Source organism: Acinonyx jubatus, chromosome C1 (assembly GCF_027475565.1).
Source record: "Acinonyx jubatus isolate Ajub_Pintada_27869175 chromosome C1, VMU_Ajub_asm_v1.0, whole genome shotgun sequence".
Taxonomy (NCBI): Eukaryota; Metazoa; Chordata; class Mammalia; order Carnivora; family Felidae; genus Acinonyx; species Acinonyx jubatus.
This window is the reverse complement of record NC_069381.1, coordinates 7,404,208-7,418,235: the sequence shown is the minus strand read 5'-3', so window position 1 is coordinate 7,418,235 and position 14,028 is coordinate 7,404,208. Positions and strand designations below refer to the sequence as shown.

General features: G+C 49.7%; 1 protein-coding gene across 2 annotated transcripts; it reads right to left on the bottom strand.

Moving 5' to 3' along the window:
* Positions 1–4,337: 4,337 nt before the first annotated feature.
* On the bottom strand, positions 4,338–14,028 carry CENPS (centromere protein S). 2 transcript variants are annotated; one of them, XM_027060471.2, is made up of 5 exons: positions 13,869–14,028; positions 11,133–11,256; positions 10,247–10,280; positions 6,741–6,807; positions 4,338–4,767 (listed from the first exon to the last, which is right to left on the bottom strand). In XM_027060471.2, the coding sequence occupies exons 1-5, from the start codon at positions 13,917–13,919 to the stop codon at positions 4,618–4,620; spliced, it is 426 nt and encodes a 141-aa protein (XP_026916272.1). In that variant the 5' UTR covers positions 13,920–14,028; the 3' UTR covers positions 4,338–4,617. The 2 variants fall into 2 exon arrangements, with proteins under 2 accessions (XP_026916272.1, XP_053062981.1); XM_053207006.1 differs by lacking the exon at positions 13,869–14,028 and adding an exon at positions 13,453–13,794.

The following is a 14,028-nucleotide window of genomic DNA, read 5'->3' as shown; positions in this document are numbered from 1 at the left end:
CCCAGTGCTCATCCCAGCAAGTGCCCTCCTTAATGCCCATCACCCCAACCCACCTCCCCTCCAGCAACCCTCAGTTCCGTCTCTGTATTTAAGAGTCTCTTATGGTTTGCCTCCCTCTCTGTTTTCATCTTATTTTTGCTTCCCTTCCCCAAAGTGCAGATTCTGATGCAACAGGTTCCTGGAGGGGCCAAGATCCCACGGAGCGCCCTGGGGGGATGCTGCAGGGGCCCAGCCCAGGCCCGCTGGGGCTCAGACCGCTGGCGTCCCCCCACTCGTGGTCCCAAACTCGCACTTTTCTCTGAAGGACATAGAAATCAGGGCACCACGTGGAGCCAGAGCTACATGGCAGGTGTGTCGGGTGTAAAACGCACTTCCTACTGTGCTTGACCCGCTTTCCTTCGACTGCACTACTGCGGGGAATCCTCCTCCGTGCCCCACTTCCCCCCCCCCCCCCACCAACCGCCTCCCTTCACTGGTCCCAGTTTCAGACTCACACGAGCAAAGAAAGGCACAGACCCTCTTTACCCACCGGAGACGACCGGTAAACTGAGACCCGGGCCGCAAAGCTGCTAAACGCGGCCAGCAGCCATGGCAAGGTCCCGAGTAGAAGTAATGCAGTGGGACCACGGACTCCACTGCTCTCTCCACTAGGAGAGAGCTTTTCTGTGTCCTCCACTGAGGTTTTCTGTGTCCACAGTCCTGGTTCCCACCCCCTCACAGGGGAAGTCTCCATGTGAAGTTCCCTTTCATCACAGGATTTGAAAGGGTCTGGGTAAAACCGCCATGACCCGAGGAGTCCTGGCTCATATTTTTTCCATACTAATTTCTTTGCCTAATTCCCACAAATGGATTAAAAAATTGAGTCTTACAGATGAGAAATTCACAGCAGCTCAGCCAATTTCTTATACCCTGAGTATATTTTGCAGATTTTTTTTTAATGTTTATTCAGTTTTAAGAGAGAGAGAGAGAGAGAGAAAGCACGAGCAGGGGAGAGGCAGAGAGACAGGGAGAGAGAAAGAATCCCGAGCAGGTTCTGCACTGACAGCAGAGAACCCAGTGCAGGGCTCGAACTCACAGACCGCGAGATCATGACCCGAGCCGAAGTCAGGCACTCAACAGACGGAGCCACCCAGGCGCCCCCATTTTGCAGCCTTTACTCGATGGACTCATGAAACACTCCCAGCACCTAGCATGTACGCAGAACGACAAAGGACCCAGCCCACACCCACCCCAGCAGCGCCGTTAGAGCCCAGCCGGGTGGCAGGACACACAGCCGACAAATGAAAGCACATTCGGGGCAACGGCAAGTGCACCAGGGAGGGCCGCGTGGGGCGGCTGGAGGAAGGCCATGTGCCATCTCAGTACTGGCTGTTTCCAAGGAGGTGGCAGCGTGTCTTCAAGGTGACGGCTGAAGACTAAAATCCTGGCTTTGCTATTCAATTAGCCCCTCTGTGGCCCCAGTTTCCTCGTCTGTGACATGGGGATGAAAAATAGCGCCTACCGCCCGCATCACAGCGTCGTGGTGAGCAAATAACCCACCGAGCACAAGCGGAAGGCACAGCAGACACTGGTGTTCAGAACCGCTACTGAGATCTCCTCAGTCCTACTCCACTGGCACGCCTTACGCTCCAGAGTCCAAATATCTCAGGGTGCCTACCGTGTGATCACCCTTCTCCAGCCCAAAGCCTGTCCGCAGGGAGCTGATAATCTAAGGTCTTCTGCAAGTATGTGTTTCGGAAAAGATGTAGAATGGGAACTTTGAGTAAGAGGAACTCAGGACTGGGGCTCCTGGCTGGCTCAGTCAGTAAAGCATGGGACTCTTGATCTCAGGGTCCTGAGTTCAAGCCCCACGTTGGGCATGGAGCCTACTTAAACATAAACAAACAAGAAAAGTTAAAAAAAAAAAAGGAACTCAGTACTGAATTATTTTGAAAAACTTGAAAAACAAAGACAGCTCATTCTAAACGGCAGAACAGGACCCAGATAGAAGTTAGAATAGGGGCGCCTGGGTGGCTCAGTCAGTTTAGCGTCCATCTTCGGCTCAGGTCACGATCTCAGTTCATGAGTTCAAGCCCCACGTCGAGCTCTGTGCTGACAGCTCAGAGCCTGGAACCTGCTTTGGATTCTGTCGCCCTCTCTCTCTCTGCCCCATCCCCACTCACACTCTGTCTCTGTCTCTCAAAAATGAATAAAAACATTAAAAAAAATTTTTAAGTTAGAAAAGACTTTTCTCTGTACACAGAAGAACCTTGTAATAGTGAGTGTCCCACAACCAGAAGGGCTGTCTCTGGAGTTCCTGTGTAGTTCCTTGTTGGTGAGGAGACTGGACTAAATGACCCCTAGCGCCTCTTTATAAATTCCACAATTCAGTAAAGGGAAAGAAGCGTGTCCCGATGTAACCTTCCTGGGACATCCAGGCTTTAAGGTCTCAGCTGTGTACCAGCCAGGGCCGACCGACCCTTGGCGCATTCCAAGGGCTGCTGTGTGCAGAAAGGGATGCTTTCCAAGTTCGCTGGCTCCAGTCAATTTCAGTAATAACAAATCAACACAAGACCTTTCATTTCGAGCTCTTCGAGGAACTGGTGTTAACAAGGAAGACAACAGATACTATAAATGTTAAGTTGCCCGTGTTTCCAGCACGCGTTCCTTCCAAAGACACGAGCCTCTTTACACGGTTCATCATCTGGTAAATGGCTCATAGGTTAAAGTTCAGATGAGGTTCCAGGACACTTGAGGAAGCCAGCTCACAAAAACAGGGCCCTCGGCAACTCCTTTCCGCCACGTGTCCCCAAAGATGGACTCACACAGGATGACTGGCATCGCTTTGGACATTCCAGAGTCAACAAGACCCCATCTAACATGCAGTGGAGAAGAGACAGCTCAAGAGAACACAGGAAATGGAGTCAGCTCTTCTTTACAAAGTCTGTCGGCTCCTGTGTTGCGAGCCCTGAAAAATGTACTCACCTGCAGTATAAGCAGGTCACACGTTAAAGATGCGAAATAAACCAAAAGATTACGTGACCATCAAGTCAATTTTACAACCTGGCTAGAAAATTTCCCATCAAAACACCCACGCCAGCCCCCAGGTGCCCTCTCCAAGCCGGTAACCAGAGACAGGACGCCCGTGGCGCACAGAGTTCACCACTTCCAATCGTGAGCGTCCCGGGTTTCGAGAGCTACAGAAATCCATAAACACGAGACCCATAGTAACAGTGTTGCCCCCTTCCTCTTCCTGTCACCTACAACCTCGCTGCAAGGTACAGGGGACCCTACTGCACTTGAACACAAAGCCACAGAATGTCGCATGGCCACTAGAGTTGCAAACCCAGGATGCAAATCCAAGTCTGCGGACTTTTGGAAAGTCCATGGCGTCCGGTGTCTGGCCTCTCCTGACGCACCTCTCCAGAGAGCTTCCCCGGGAATGAAGCTGCTCACACGCGGATCTGGGAGGGAACGCGACCTAAGGATGGAACGCTCTAGGATTCCCTTTTCTCCGACGTGACACACAGTCGTTTCCGGAAATGCAATAATTCGTCCTTTGCAGAGCCTGATGCCGAGAAGCTTGATTTCAGTGCTTTGCTGTGACCACAGCCCGTCACCACCCCTTGAGAGCCAAACTTTGGGGTGTCTTTTGCTCATATTTAGTACGGGTGGTATGAATTCTATCCAGAACGCGTGTCCTGATCTCTCTTGCCCCCTCTTTAGTCAGCACCCCCAGTGTGAACACTGCCTCTGATCCGCAGAGCGGGGCAGCTGGCTGACCTCTTCGAGCCTCGGTCTGCATGTCAGTAAAACGGGGATAGTGAGATCCACACTGATAAGGCTGTGAAAATGCGGTGACGTCCTATGGGAAGCCTCCAGGGCAGCCTGGCGCACAGAACGGCCTCTGCAAACGCTGCCCCTCCTCTTCCCCCTCTTGCCCCATGGGGGGAAATGCGCACCCTGGGCGTCCCAGACACCCCGGAGAGAAGAGAGCGGAACTGGGCCCCTGGGAGGACCAGCCCTCACAGACTGACCCAGAGCACGACACACGGAAGTGTTTGGGAAGAGCCCAGGTTTTCCTCTCCAGCAAAACTTCCGGCCCACAGAACCATAGTTAAATTACAAAATAACCCAGAGAAAAGTTGCATCAAGTGTGTTCTGGAGAAAATCATCTGTAAAAAGTAACACAATTTCCAAATGTCACATTTACCTTGAGGTCACAAGTGACCCAGGTTTGAAAGCTATATTGGTGGTCAAAAGGACTAAATAAATAGAGCTGTATTCATCTTTCAGGGACTGTCAGCCTGAAAAATTACACAGAAGAATAACATTTTTGCTTGAAAAAACTGACTACATTTAAGCTGCTGACACAATTTTATTAGCAATAGATACAACTTCCAATCTTTGCCACTCAAACCCTCCCGTGTTAGTGGAGGGTGAGAGACGGGAGTATTTTGCTGGAGAGTTTCCGGTCTCTCTGACACCAGCTTTGGCAGCCAATGACTGTGAGAAAGCAGCCCAGCAAGCCTCTTAGCCTTTTTATTTTAATCTCTACTGATCCCTTGGAAAATCCCTTTGTGGCAACGCAAGCTCTTGGCAACCCTCCCTGCTGAAGGCTGCCTTTGCCAGTGACAGCTACAGACTCGAATTGTCCTTTTTTGCTGCTGCAGCCTCTGCTGGCTCCACTGGTTTTTGGTTTTCTTCCTCTAATTTCTTCTTCTTTTTTGCTCTTTGTTCTGAGTTAAACTGTGCAAGCTCTTCGCTTTTCTCTGTGATGTATTTTAGCTGGAAGGAAGGAAGGAAGGAAGGAAGGAAGGAAGGAGAAGGGGGAAGGGGGGAGGGGGGAAGGGGGAGGAAAGAAAGAGGAAGGGGGGAGGGAGGAAGAAATACATTATCTGGTTGTGCCATTTTATAAGTCTGGGGGAGGCAGTGGGAATCTACATCCCTCCCAACCACTCCCACCCTAAGAATCTGGGTGGAAAAGCCCGGGTTACATTCCTTAGAGTGAAAGCCTGGGTTACATTCCTAGAGTGAAACAAGCCTAGGTTACATTCCTTCCATTTTTTCTGGAAGAAGTAATCAACTACAAAAATCAACCGATTGCTGCCCACACTCCTACCAAACAGGTAGGAAGGAGCTCCTTGAATAATCAGAAGAGTTAACATGTGGAACTTGGGGCGCCTGAGTAGCTCAGTCAGTTGAGTGTCCAACTCTTGATTTTGGCTCAGATCATGATCTCACGGTTGCGGGATTGAGCCCCTCCACTCAGCCCAGAGCCTGCTTCGGATTCTCTCTCTCCCCTTCTGCCCCTCCCCACCCCAAAATAAATAAACAAACATTAAAAAAAAAAAAGTGGAACTTGCAGAAGGCACGCCAGTCCTAAATGTACTCTACACCAACTCCAGTACAGCCAACACCCCCCTAAATGTAGCCAACTGACATTACTGGGTGCTACTATGCACCAGATAGTAGGAGCAGAAGGTACAGAACACAGGGTCCCTGCCCTCCGGGAGCATTTCGTCAAATGCCTAAATTTAGCTGCAACCCTGTCAAATGAAATAAAAAATTAAGAGTCCAAAATAAAAATAATATTTGCAGGTAAACAAATGTGCAATAAACAGATAACGTCCCAATTAATATTCTAAGGTGACTGGCACTGACCAGTCCTTTGCAAAAGGTAGAAACTGCCCACTGAAACAGACCACGAACAGCTCTGACCCGCACCGAATTTACGGACAGAGAGGAGCGTCTTTCCCACTGACACACAGCACCGCCAGTCACCTTAGCTATTTTCCTTAAGGATCGCATCATCTTTAACCTTAACTTAAACTTTAAAGAGAGAATATTAGAAGAGCAGAGAAAAGAGAGCCGGGTAGAAACAGCGCTAGATCCTGGGCCAGAAGGTTAGGGCTCAGCTATCAACCAGAGAGCTTCGTTTTCAGCTCTGGGAAGTTACTGAACTCCAGCTGCCTCCCCTGTAAAACCGGGCTAATAAATCCTGTTCTTAAAGACCCTCAGAGGGTGGTTGTGAGGTTTAAATAATACATGTAAAATAACATCTATAAAAGTCCCCTGTAAACTGTCAACTGCTATACAAACTCATTCAACAGCTACTTGCTGAGCACCTGCTGTGCGCCAGGCTCTATTCTAGGCACGGCAGATGGAGCAGAGATAAAAACCCCCGCCCTGGTGGAGCTCACAGTAAAGTATTTTTACTGCGGGAATTAAACTAGGTCATAAAACCTCACAGATGCCCTGGATCTGCCCTGGGCCACCGGCCTGGGATGATCACAGCATCACCTGCAAAAGGAGGGCCTGGTCGGGATGACTTCTAGATTTCTTTGAAAAGACAGACAACGTGCTCAGTTTTCTGCCCGTCCCAGCCGTACGGACACTCCTTCCATACCTGGCCCATCAGACTTGCGGGCACCGTAATGGAACTGTCTCCATACACTCTAGCCTGGGGTCTGTCTCTGACATCATGCTGTAAATGAAAGGCAGGGCCAAAGTTTTGAGATGTTACGAAAAAGGCAAATTATGAAACGCAGAGAGTGCTGATTAGAAAATTCCAAATTGGCTTAGCGAGATCCATCATGATGAAAGAGAGACTATAAATTACGGGCAGGCCTGAATGGTTCAACCATCTCTCGTTTTTAATGCAAGGTGCCCTGGGGAATCGCTTCATGGCTGCAAGTGATTAATTGGGAATAATGTATTCTGATGGGAAAGGGGAGTGAGGAAAGAAATCCATCTCTCACCAGTGAATTACTCCTCCTGGCTAAGAGCTTCACATCTTCCGTGTTAATTGTGCTTCTTTTTGCGTGTCTGTAGAAAGGGCAGGAACAATTCACCAAAATGTTTAGTATCATTTCAAGTTTTGATGAAACCCAAAAGTTCATGGTCAGAGTCCAAACCAGCAAGGATCTCTAAGTAGCCCATCTTTTTAAATTAAATGCATTAAGCAACCATGACATAAAAACGAGTGAAGTGACTTAGCCAAGATACCAATTAAATAAAGAGACTAAGGAAAACAGAAGCCCATCTGTCCACCTCTGCCTGAGGCCCCGGGTGCCTGAGCAGGGACTTGCTGGAGCACCACGGTCACAGTGAACACCACAGAAAGAGGAAGCAGCACATATGTGCACACTTTCAGTGGAAAGAGAAAACGGCACAGTCTCACAACACAAAGATTGCCTACGCCTAATAGACACTAAGTAGAAGAACAAAGAAAAGATACAAGTTCCCGAGGCTCTTCTCCAAGGGTGAAACCACAGGAAAAAGCTCACACGGATGTCCCCGATTACCCCACCCCCACCAGGGAGGTACCGCGCTCCCCCCACAATAGCCTGGCTAGAACAAAGAACATCCTGTCAACTGGGGTCTGTGTCTTGCTCACGACTTGGACTCCAATTCTCATTCCAGTCCTCGTATCTTGGCTCCAGTAGGTAAAGCTGATAGGTCTGATAAGCTCTAGTCAATAACCTACTGCTCTGGTTACACCCCTTCTTGCCATTTCTAACTTCCTCCAAAAATAAGGAGAAAGTGTGTACACAGGAACAAGTAGGCGCGTGTCCCGAACAACCAGCACACACAGCGTCCTCACTGGGTACCCGCGCCGCTAACGATAAACTCACACGGAAATTCTACTCTGTATTTGGCCGAACCCCCCCATCCTGCTAAATGTGCAAACATCAAGCGTCATCTTATCACGGCCGCCTCTGCCGACCGTGTCACTCCAGGAGACGACCTCTAGTTAGCGGGCCGCAAGCACCAGGACGCCGCCCCCCGCCCCCCCCCCCCCCACTACTCCGCCAGTTAGCTGGCACCACCTGAAAGTTACCACTTCCCTAAATGGGTTGGGGGGTGGGGGCAGGTATATCCGATGGCGGCCGCTGCACATCAGAGACTCTCCTAAATCAAACCTCTGACTCCAGAAAATTACTCCAGAGAAGATTACACAGCGACGTTTCATATGACACTTTTAGCGACACAGGTTGTAAAGACTATTCCCAAAGTCTTCCTAGAATTTATTCACTGTCCAGGATCTATCTTCTTCAAGATGTTACATCTTTAACACATTGACAATATGAGGTGACTAGAGATTGCAAAGCTAAATAAAGGAAACTCACAACTTAAATTGTGAGATAACTTGCCAGGGTTTACAGGCAAACTATTTCAAATTTAGGCACTATTTTCTCAGAGAAACAATGTTACAAATACCGCTTAAGTTCCCAGCCAGCCTATTTAGACTACTTAGGCTGGCCTGAAACAGACCCTGACTCTTTGTGGTGCTCACAGTTCTAGAAGACAGTGGCCACAGGGAAAATACAAAGCCACAGGATAAACGAAGCTAACCTTCTGGGAATATCAATTTCACCCCATGATAAACTTTAAAACAGGATTTTTTTTTAATATGACGGCAAACTGAAACATTATGAAGATCAGTGTGAAATTAAGACAAAGGCCGAGTCTTCAAAGAAAATCTGCACTTGCGTCGGCTCAGGGTTCAGAGGGTGGCGGCAGCGTGCAGGGTGCTGTGGGACACTCTCAGACACGTGGAAGGTGAGGCATCTCCTGGTCAGTACGTCTCTGCCGCGCTCACTTAAACAAGAACAGCGTGAGAGCCTTTACCCAGACCCCTCGACTTACATGATGTCCTTCCCTGGGGAACTCACGGTCTAAGTGACAAACACAATACTCTCCCCCCCTTCACCAAGTACCCAGCAAAAGAAAATCAACCTTTTTTTTCTTTTTAAAGCATGGTTAGAGTTAGGGAGTCCTTCCCCTGACATTTTTTTATTAAGAGCTTATTTTTAAGCTTATTATTAAGAGCCCCCAGCATGGGGCTTCGAGCTTACAACCCCGAGATCAAGAGTCACCCTCTCCACCAGGGAGCCAGCCAGGCGCCCCAAAAATCAACCCCTTGATGTAGTGATAAAAAAACAGAGTGCCTGAAAGCTCAATGTACTACAATGCTAAATATTTCCAATTTCGTTTTTATGTCTAGTATTTTTATAGAAGCATCTAAAAACGTTTGTGGTCTTTTCCCACAGCAAACACAGAAATGGCAAGAAAAGTCACAACAGGGGGCCACGCTACGGGCATCTACCAGGGAGAGGTCAGAGGAGTCAATAAACACCCTACTATGCACAGGACAGTCCCCACCACAACCCAGAATGATCTGGTGCAAATTGTCAACGGTGCTGAGGCAGAGAAACCCTACTCTCTATCGATAATCTTCATGTTCAAATTAAATACTCATTTGCTTATTTACACTTTTGTGCCACCCTTTGCAATAAAAAGAAGTTGTATTTTAAAAAAAAGGAAAGAAATGGCAAGGAAAGGTGATAAATGGGTGTCACAGGAGACGAGGGGGCTGCGGGCGGGGGACGGGAGATAATGGGCGCCATGAAAGGGGCCACCACCCGTATTAACAAAGAATAAACCACATGAGCTATGACTATTCCATAATATGATCTTAGCCCTGTTGGCCAAGCCGAAGATGCTAAGCGGTTTTTAGGGACTCCTACACATAGGGATGGGAAAGATTTAGAGTCTGCCCTCCAAGAACCTACTGCTTTAATTCATTCAAAATATTCACCCGAGCAACACAGAGCTAACGGGAGCAAGGTGAAAAGCGCCGGGTACGGAAGAGGCTGGCACCAACTCAGAAGTGCTAGCAAATTAGAAAGCTCCAGCCCTTTCCGGCCTCAGTCATTCAAACTGCTTCATAAAAGCAATTCCTTGCCAATTGTTTTCAATTACCTGAGGTCCTAATTGAAGAGATGAGCGTAAATCACCTGTAAAAGCTAAAGCTTACCAGCTGAGAGCAAATCACCCACTTTTCAGGGAGCGTATGTCTCGCTGGTGACAAAGGCGGTGAATGCCAGGCGGACGGGGTGGGTGTCGGGCGCCGTGGTTCCCCCGCGCACCGTCCCGCGGAAACGTTCTGCAAAGCACACACACCCTGCACATTCACCGTCCGGGGCTGCCCTGCACATCTTTGTAGCCGCCAAGTGAACGGCTCTGGTTCTTGCACAAAAAGTGCTTGGAAGACAAAACAAAAAAAAGGCCAAATCAAGTCTGAATGGACGTGATTAAAGCGGATGTGATATTCTTGCAGAATCATGATTAGAGATGAGCCTCCAGAAAATCCACACGCACACAGAGACTGCATACAGCTCGCCTGAAACACAGCAGCAGGTGGAGAGTACAAATGGGATGTGAATGCACACAGCATCAGAGAACCAGCCTCTTTACCCACCTTGCAAACATTTCGAGGTCTTTGGCGAAATTTTCTGAAAGAGAAAAAGATGTGCTTTAGCTACCCTGATCTCAATCTTATTTCAGAAGGAGGGAAAGTGGAACTTCGGAACGTTTAGCATAGTGACTAATGCAACAAGCCCTTTAAAAGGCAAGAGGAGGGGCGCCTGGGTGGCTCAGTCGGTTAAGTGTCCGACTTCGGCTCAGGTCACGATCTCGCGGTCTGTGGGTTCGAGCCCCGCGTCAGGCTCTGGGCTGATGGCTCAGAGCCTGGAGCCTGCTTCCGATTCTGTGTCTCCCTCCCTCTCTCTGACCCTCCCCCGTTCATGCTCTGTCTCTCTCTGTCTCAAAAATAAATAAACTTAAAAAAAAAAAAAAGGCGAGAGGAGGCATTTCCGGAGCCTTTAGCAGTTTTATTCGTTATGGCCTCCTTGTCATAATTGAGGTATTGTGGCTACACCCTTCCTTCTGTGAAACTGGCCCTTAATCTTAAATTTGGCTACAAGTTAGAGCTTGAGAGGACATTAATTTTCTCTAACGTCAAGCAGATACCAATGTCATAAGCCCAGCTGTCAAATAAACCATGGCATGGTGGACATAAAAATGTTATAAAGCAATGAGGTGAAAAATTGAATGTCTAATGTTCCAGGCAGTTTAAAAAATAAAACAAAGGTGTTAATACCCAGTGTTAGGTAACAGGAAAAAAAAAAGTTCTTTTCATAAAATATCTGAATTTTACGGCAAAGAACTGTCTCACGAACAATGCCTGATGATCACGTTCTCTACCTGTTGGGATGACAAGCCAGGGCACCCACCCACACTTTTCTCCCAGGCAAAAGCAACTTCTGGGATGCCTATACACCTACAGGAAGGCCATGGCTTCCTACCGCACTGCCGGAAAGTCAGCTCCGAGATGGCCGCAATGGTTTGTTTGCTGAACCGAATCTCTCTGTCCGATGCAACTTCCTCGCAAAGACACCCAACAGTGTAGTGAACGGCTGCTTTTAGCCTCTGAAGCGAAAATCAAAATACTTCATGGGTAAGGTTGCAAAGAAGAGCTCTGCACATCTTGGAAAATTAAGACCAAGGAGAGGGTCTGCTGCGCTTCCTTCCTTCAGCACTTTCCATAATGGCTGAGTGACTTTTCAAGTGTACTAATAAATTAATGAGGCCCTCTGGAGTGTGGCTTGTAGAAACATTACTTCCTAGTTAATGGTTATGATTTAGGTCAAGTAAAGATAAGGAATTACAATGGCAGGTCAGTGGGGAGAAAAGTCGGACTCACACTTGCAAAGTATCTGCATGACTTTACTCGGGTAGTCCACGAACAGGAACCACGTTCCTACTGAGTAAAGGCCCATGCCAGGTGTTTGAGGAACAACGAAAAACCAGACAGGGGTTAATCAAGCGAAAAAGGAGGCGATGCCATCCCCCTGCGGCCAGTCTCTGCCAGCCCCGGGCCTGCGTGTGACAAAAGACAAACGCTCAGGACTGGCTGGGAAAGGCCTGTGCGGGCATGGCTGAGCCTCCTTTGATTTGTTGGCTTGCTAGCCCACCTCACCAGGACCCTCACTGCTCCTTAGCAACCCTTTTGGATACTGAGTAACATATCTTTCCCATGCAGAGGAGCAAAGAAGCAAAACAAAGTTAAGCCAAGATCTCAGTCTCATGTCAGCAAACTTCTTGAGCCCCTAGGTGTGCTCCTCTATGGTGGAGACAGAACTGAACTGGACATGGGGACAGCTGAAGCCAAGACAGCATCAACCCTACCAGCAAGTGTTCACAGTTGGGACAAGATGAGGAGGAACCGCAGAAACACAGGTCGAGGACCGAGGACCCAGGACCCGGGTAGAGGCCAGGCAGATAAGCAAGGGCAACTACCTTCCTTAGTTTCAGAGGTCACAAGACTAGGAAGTTGAGGCCTTTGGCAGGAGACAAAGGACCATCACCCGGGGAGGGATAAAGACCTTCCCAGGTCATCTTTTTTAGGTATGCGTGGGGCAGGGGGAGGTTCGGGGAACAGGACAGGAAGCCTTCCAAACATTCCAGGAAGTTTTTTAATGTCTCTCCTCCTTCTGTACGCCTCTTGGATGGGGCCAACTGCCTTCTGCAATGCTGCTCACGCTAACCCACTAGACCCTAAATTCCTCAAGGGCACGACCCTGTCTGTTTTGTTCACTACCGTCCACCTACCTAGTGCCAAGAACAGCTAGTTCAATGAATGGTGGGATCTTCAACCTGCTCACCAGTTTCTCAGCCCAGCTCTGCAGCCTTACTCATCTTGTCAGCACGCAGAACCAGCCTCTGGTTCTTTATTGGGCACTGAGAACCAGCCTCTGTACTCGGGGCTGAGAATACAAAAATGGAAAGGCCAGCTCCCTTCTCAAAGACTTTATCTCCTGCTACACCTTTGCCATCAATGGACTCTTCAAAACCATCAATGTCAGGAAAAAGAGGATGGAGAACCAACCGGTCCAGGGAAGATCAGAGACAGGATTACTAAATGCACTTTATGTTCCTTGACTGGATCCTGGGTGAAATAAAAAAAGACCACTAGAAAAAAAAAACAAAAAACAAAACTGCTTTGGAACACCGGGAACATAAAGGTGGACCGAACATTACATAATAGGATTTTATCCGTATTAAATTTGCTGAGTGTGATCATTGAGATTATGCAGAATACCCCTGTGGTCGAGAGAGCATACTATAAAGTATTACAACTTACAGGGAAAAGGTCAAGGTATCTGTGATTGTATCTCAAATGAGTCAGAAAAAAAGAGAGCAAAGGAGCAAACACAGCCAAGTGCTAACAACTGGTGAATCCAGATGGGGAGCATCCGGCTGCTGAGTGGACTATTCTCGCCAACTTTTCCTGAAATCTTACACTTCTCAAAATAAAGGCAGGCGGTGGGTAAAACAGCTGAAGTGTTAACACTGGCAGGAGGGAACTCCCGCGCCCTGAGCTCCTTCGCGTCTCTTGAGTGCCCCCTCTTTGAGGATACCGCCCTGGTTCTGGCTTTTTATCTCTTTGGGGCTTTACGGTTGGTTCCCGCGATCCTGCCCCATTGTACTAACTCCGGGGGCGATTAGAGGAAGGGCCGCCCCTGGGAGGGGGTTACTGTTACTCCGTTATTCTGCAAACAGGAAAGCTGGGCTCGCGCAGCGCCGAAGCGACCCTCGGGCTGCGGAGGCGGGACCGGAACCCACCCGGGAAGGATGGGCTCCGGGACCGCACGGCCCGCGTCGCACCCAGGTTCGCAGGCCGTCTCCGCGTCTGCAGAACGGAGCGCGCACGTCACGGCGGCCACGTGCCGGGCATCGGGCTACGTGCTTGGCCTGAATCCCCTCCAAATGCTCACACCCCATCTTCACAACACCCCTGAGAAGGGAGACTGCGGCTGTCCTGGGCAAGAAGGCTGCCGCGCCACTCGGACCCGCGTTACCGAGGATACCGCCTCCCAGCACCCCCCGCGGCAGCCCAGCTGGCGCAGGCGCACGCGGCCCGAGCGCGCCCTCCGCCCCGGGGGACGCGCCCCGAGAAGCGCCAGGGCTCGGGGCCTTTCCCTCTCCAGCAGCTCGACGCCGTCCTCCCGCAGCCTGGCCGGGACCCGGCTTTCCTGTACCTGTTGGTAGGAGAATCGCTGCTGCTCCTCGGCCGCCTCGTCCTCCTCCATCTCAGCGGGCCGACCCAGGCAGGCGCGCCAGGGCAGTAGGAGGCGGCGGCCGGGAGGAGCCCGTCGGATTTCCCGCCGCGGCGCCCGGAGACGGACCGCGCGAGGGGAC

Excerpts from the sequence above, each read along its gene's own strand:
- CENPS (XM_053207006.1), bottom strand. The coding sequence starts at position 13,611 with ATGGGGTGTGAGCATTTGGAGGGGATTCAGGCCAAGCACGTAGCCCGA. Across the intron at positions 10,281-11,132 it reads GCTGACTTTCCGGCAGTGCG|AAAATTTCGCCAAAGACCTC; the intron begins GTAGGAAGCCAT and ends TTTCTCTTTCAG. Across the intron at positions 4,768-6,740 it reads CCAGGAGGAGTAATTCACTG|CTAAAATACATCACAGAGAA; the intron begins GTGAGAGATGGA and ends CCTTCCTTCCAG.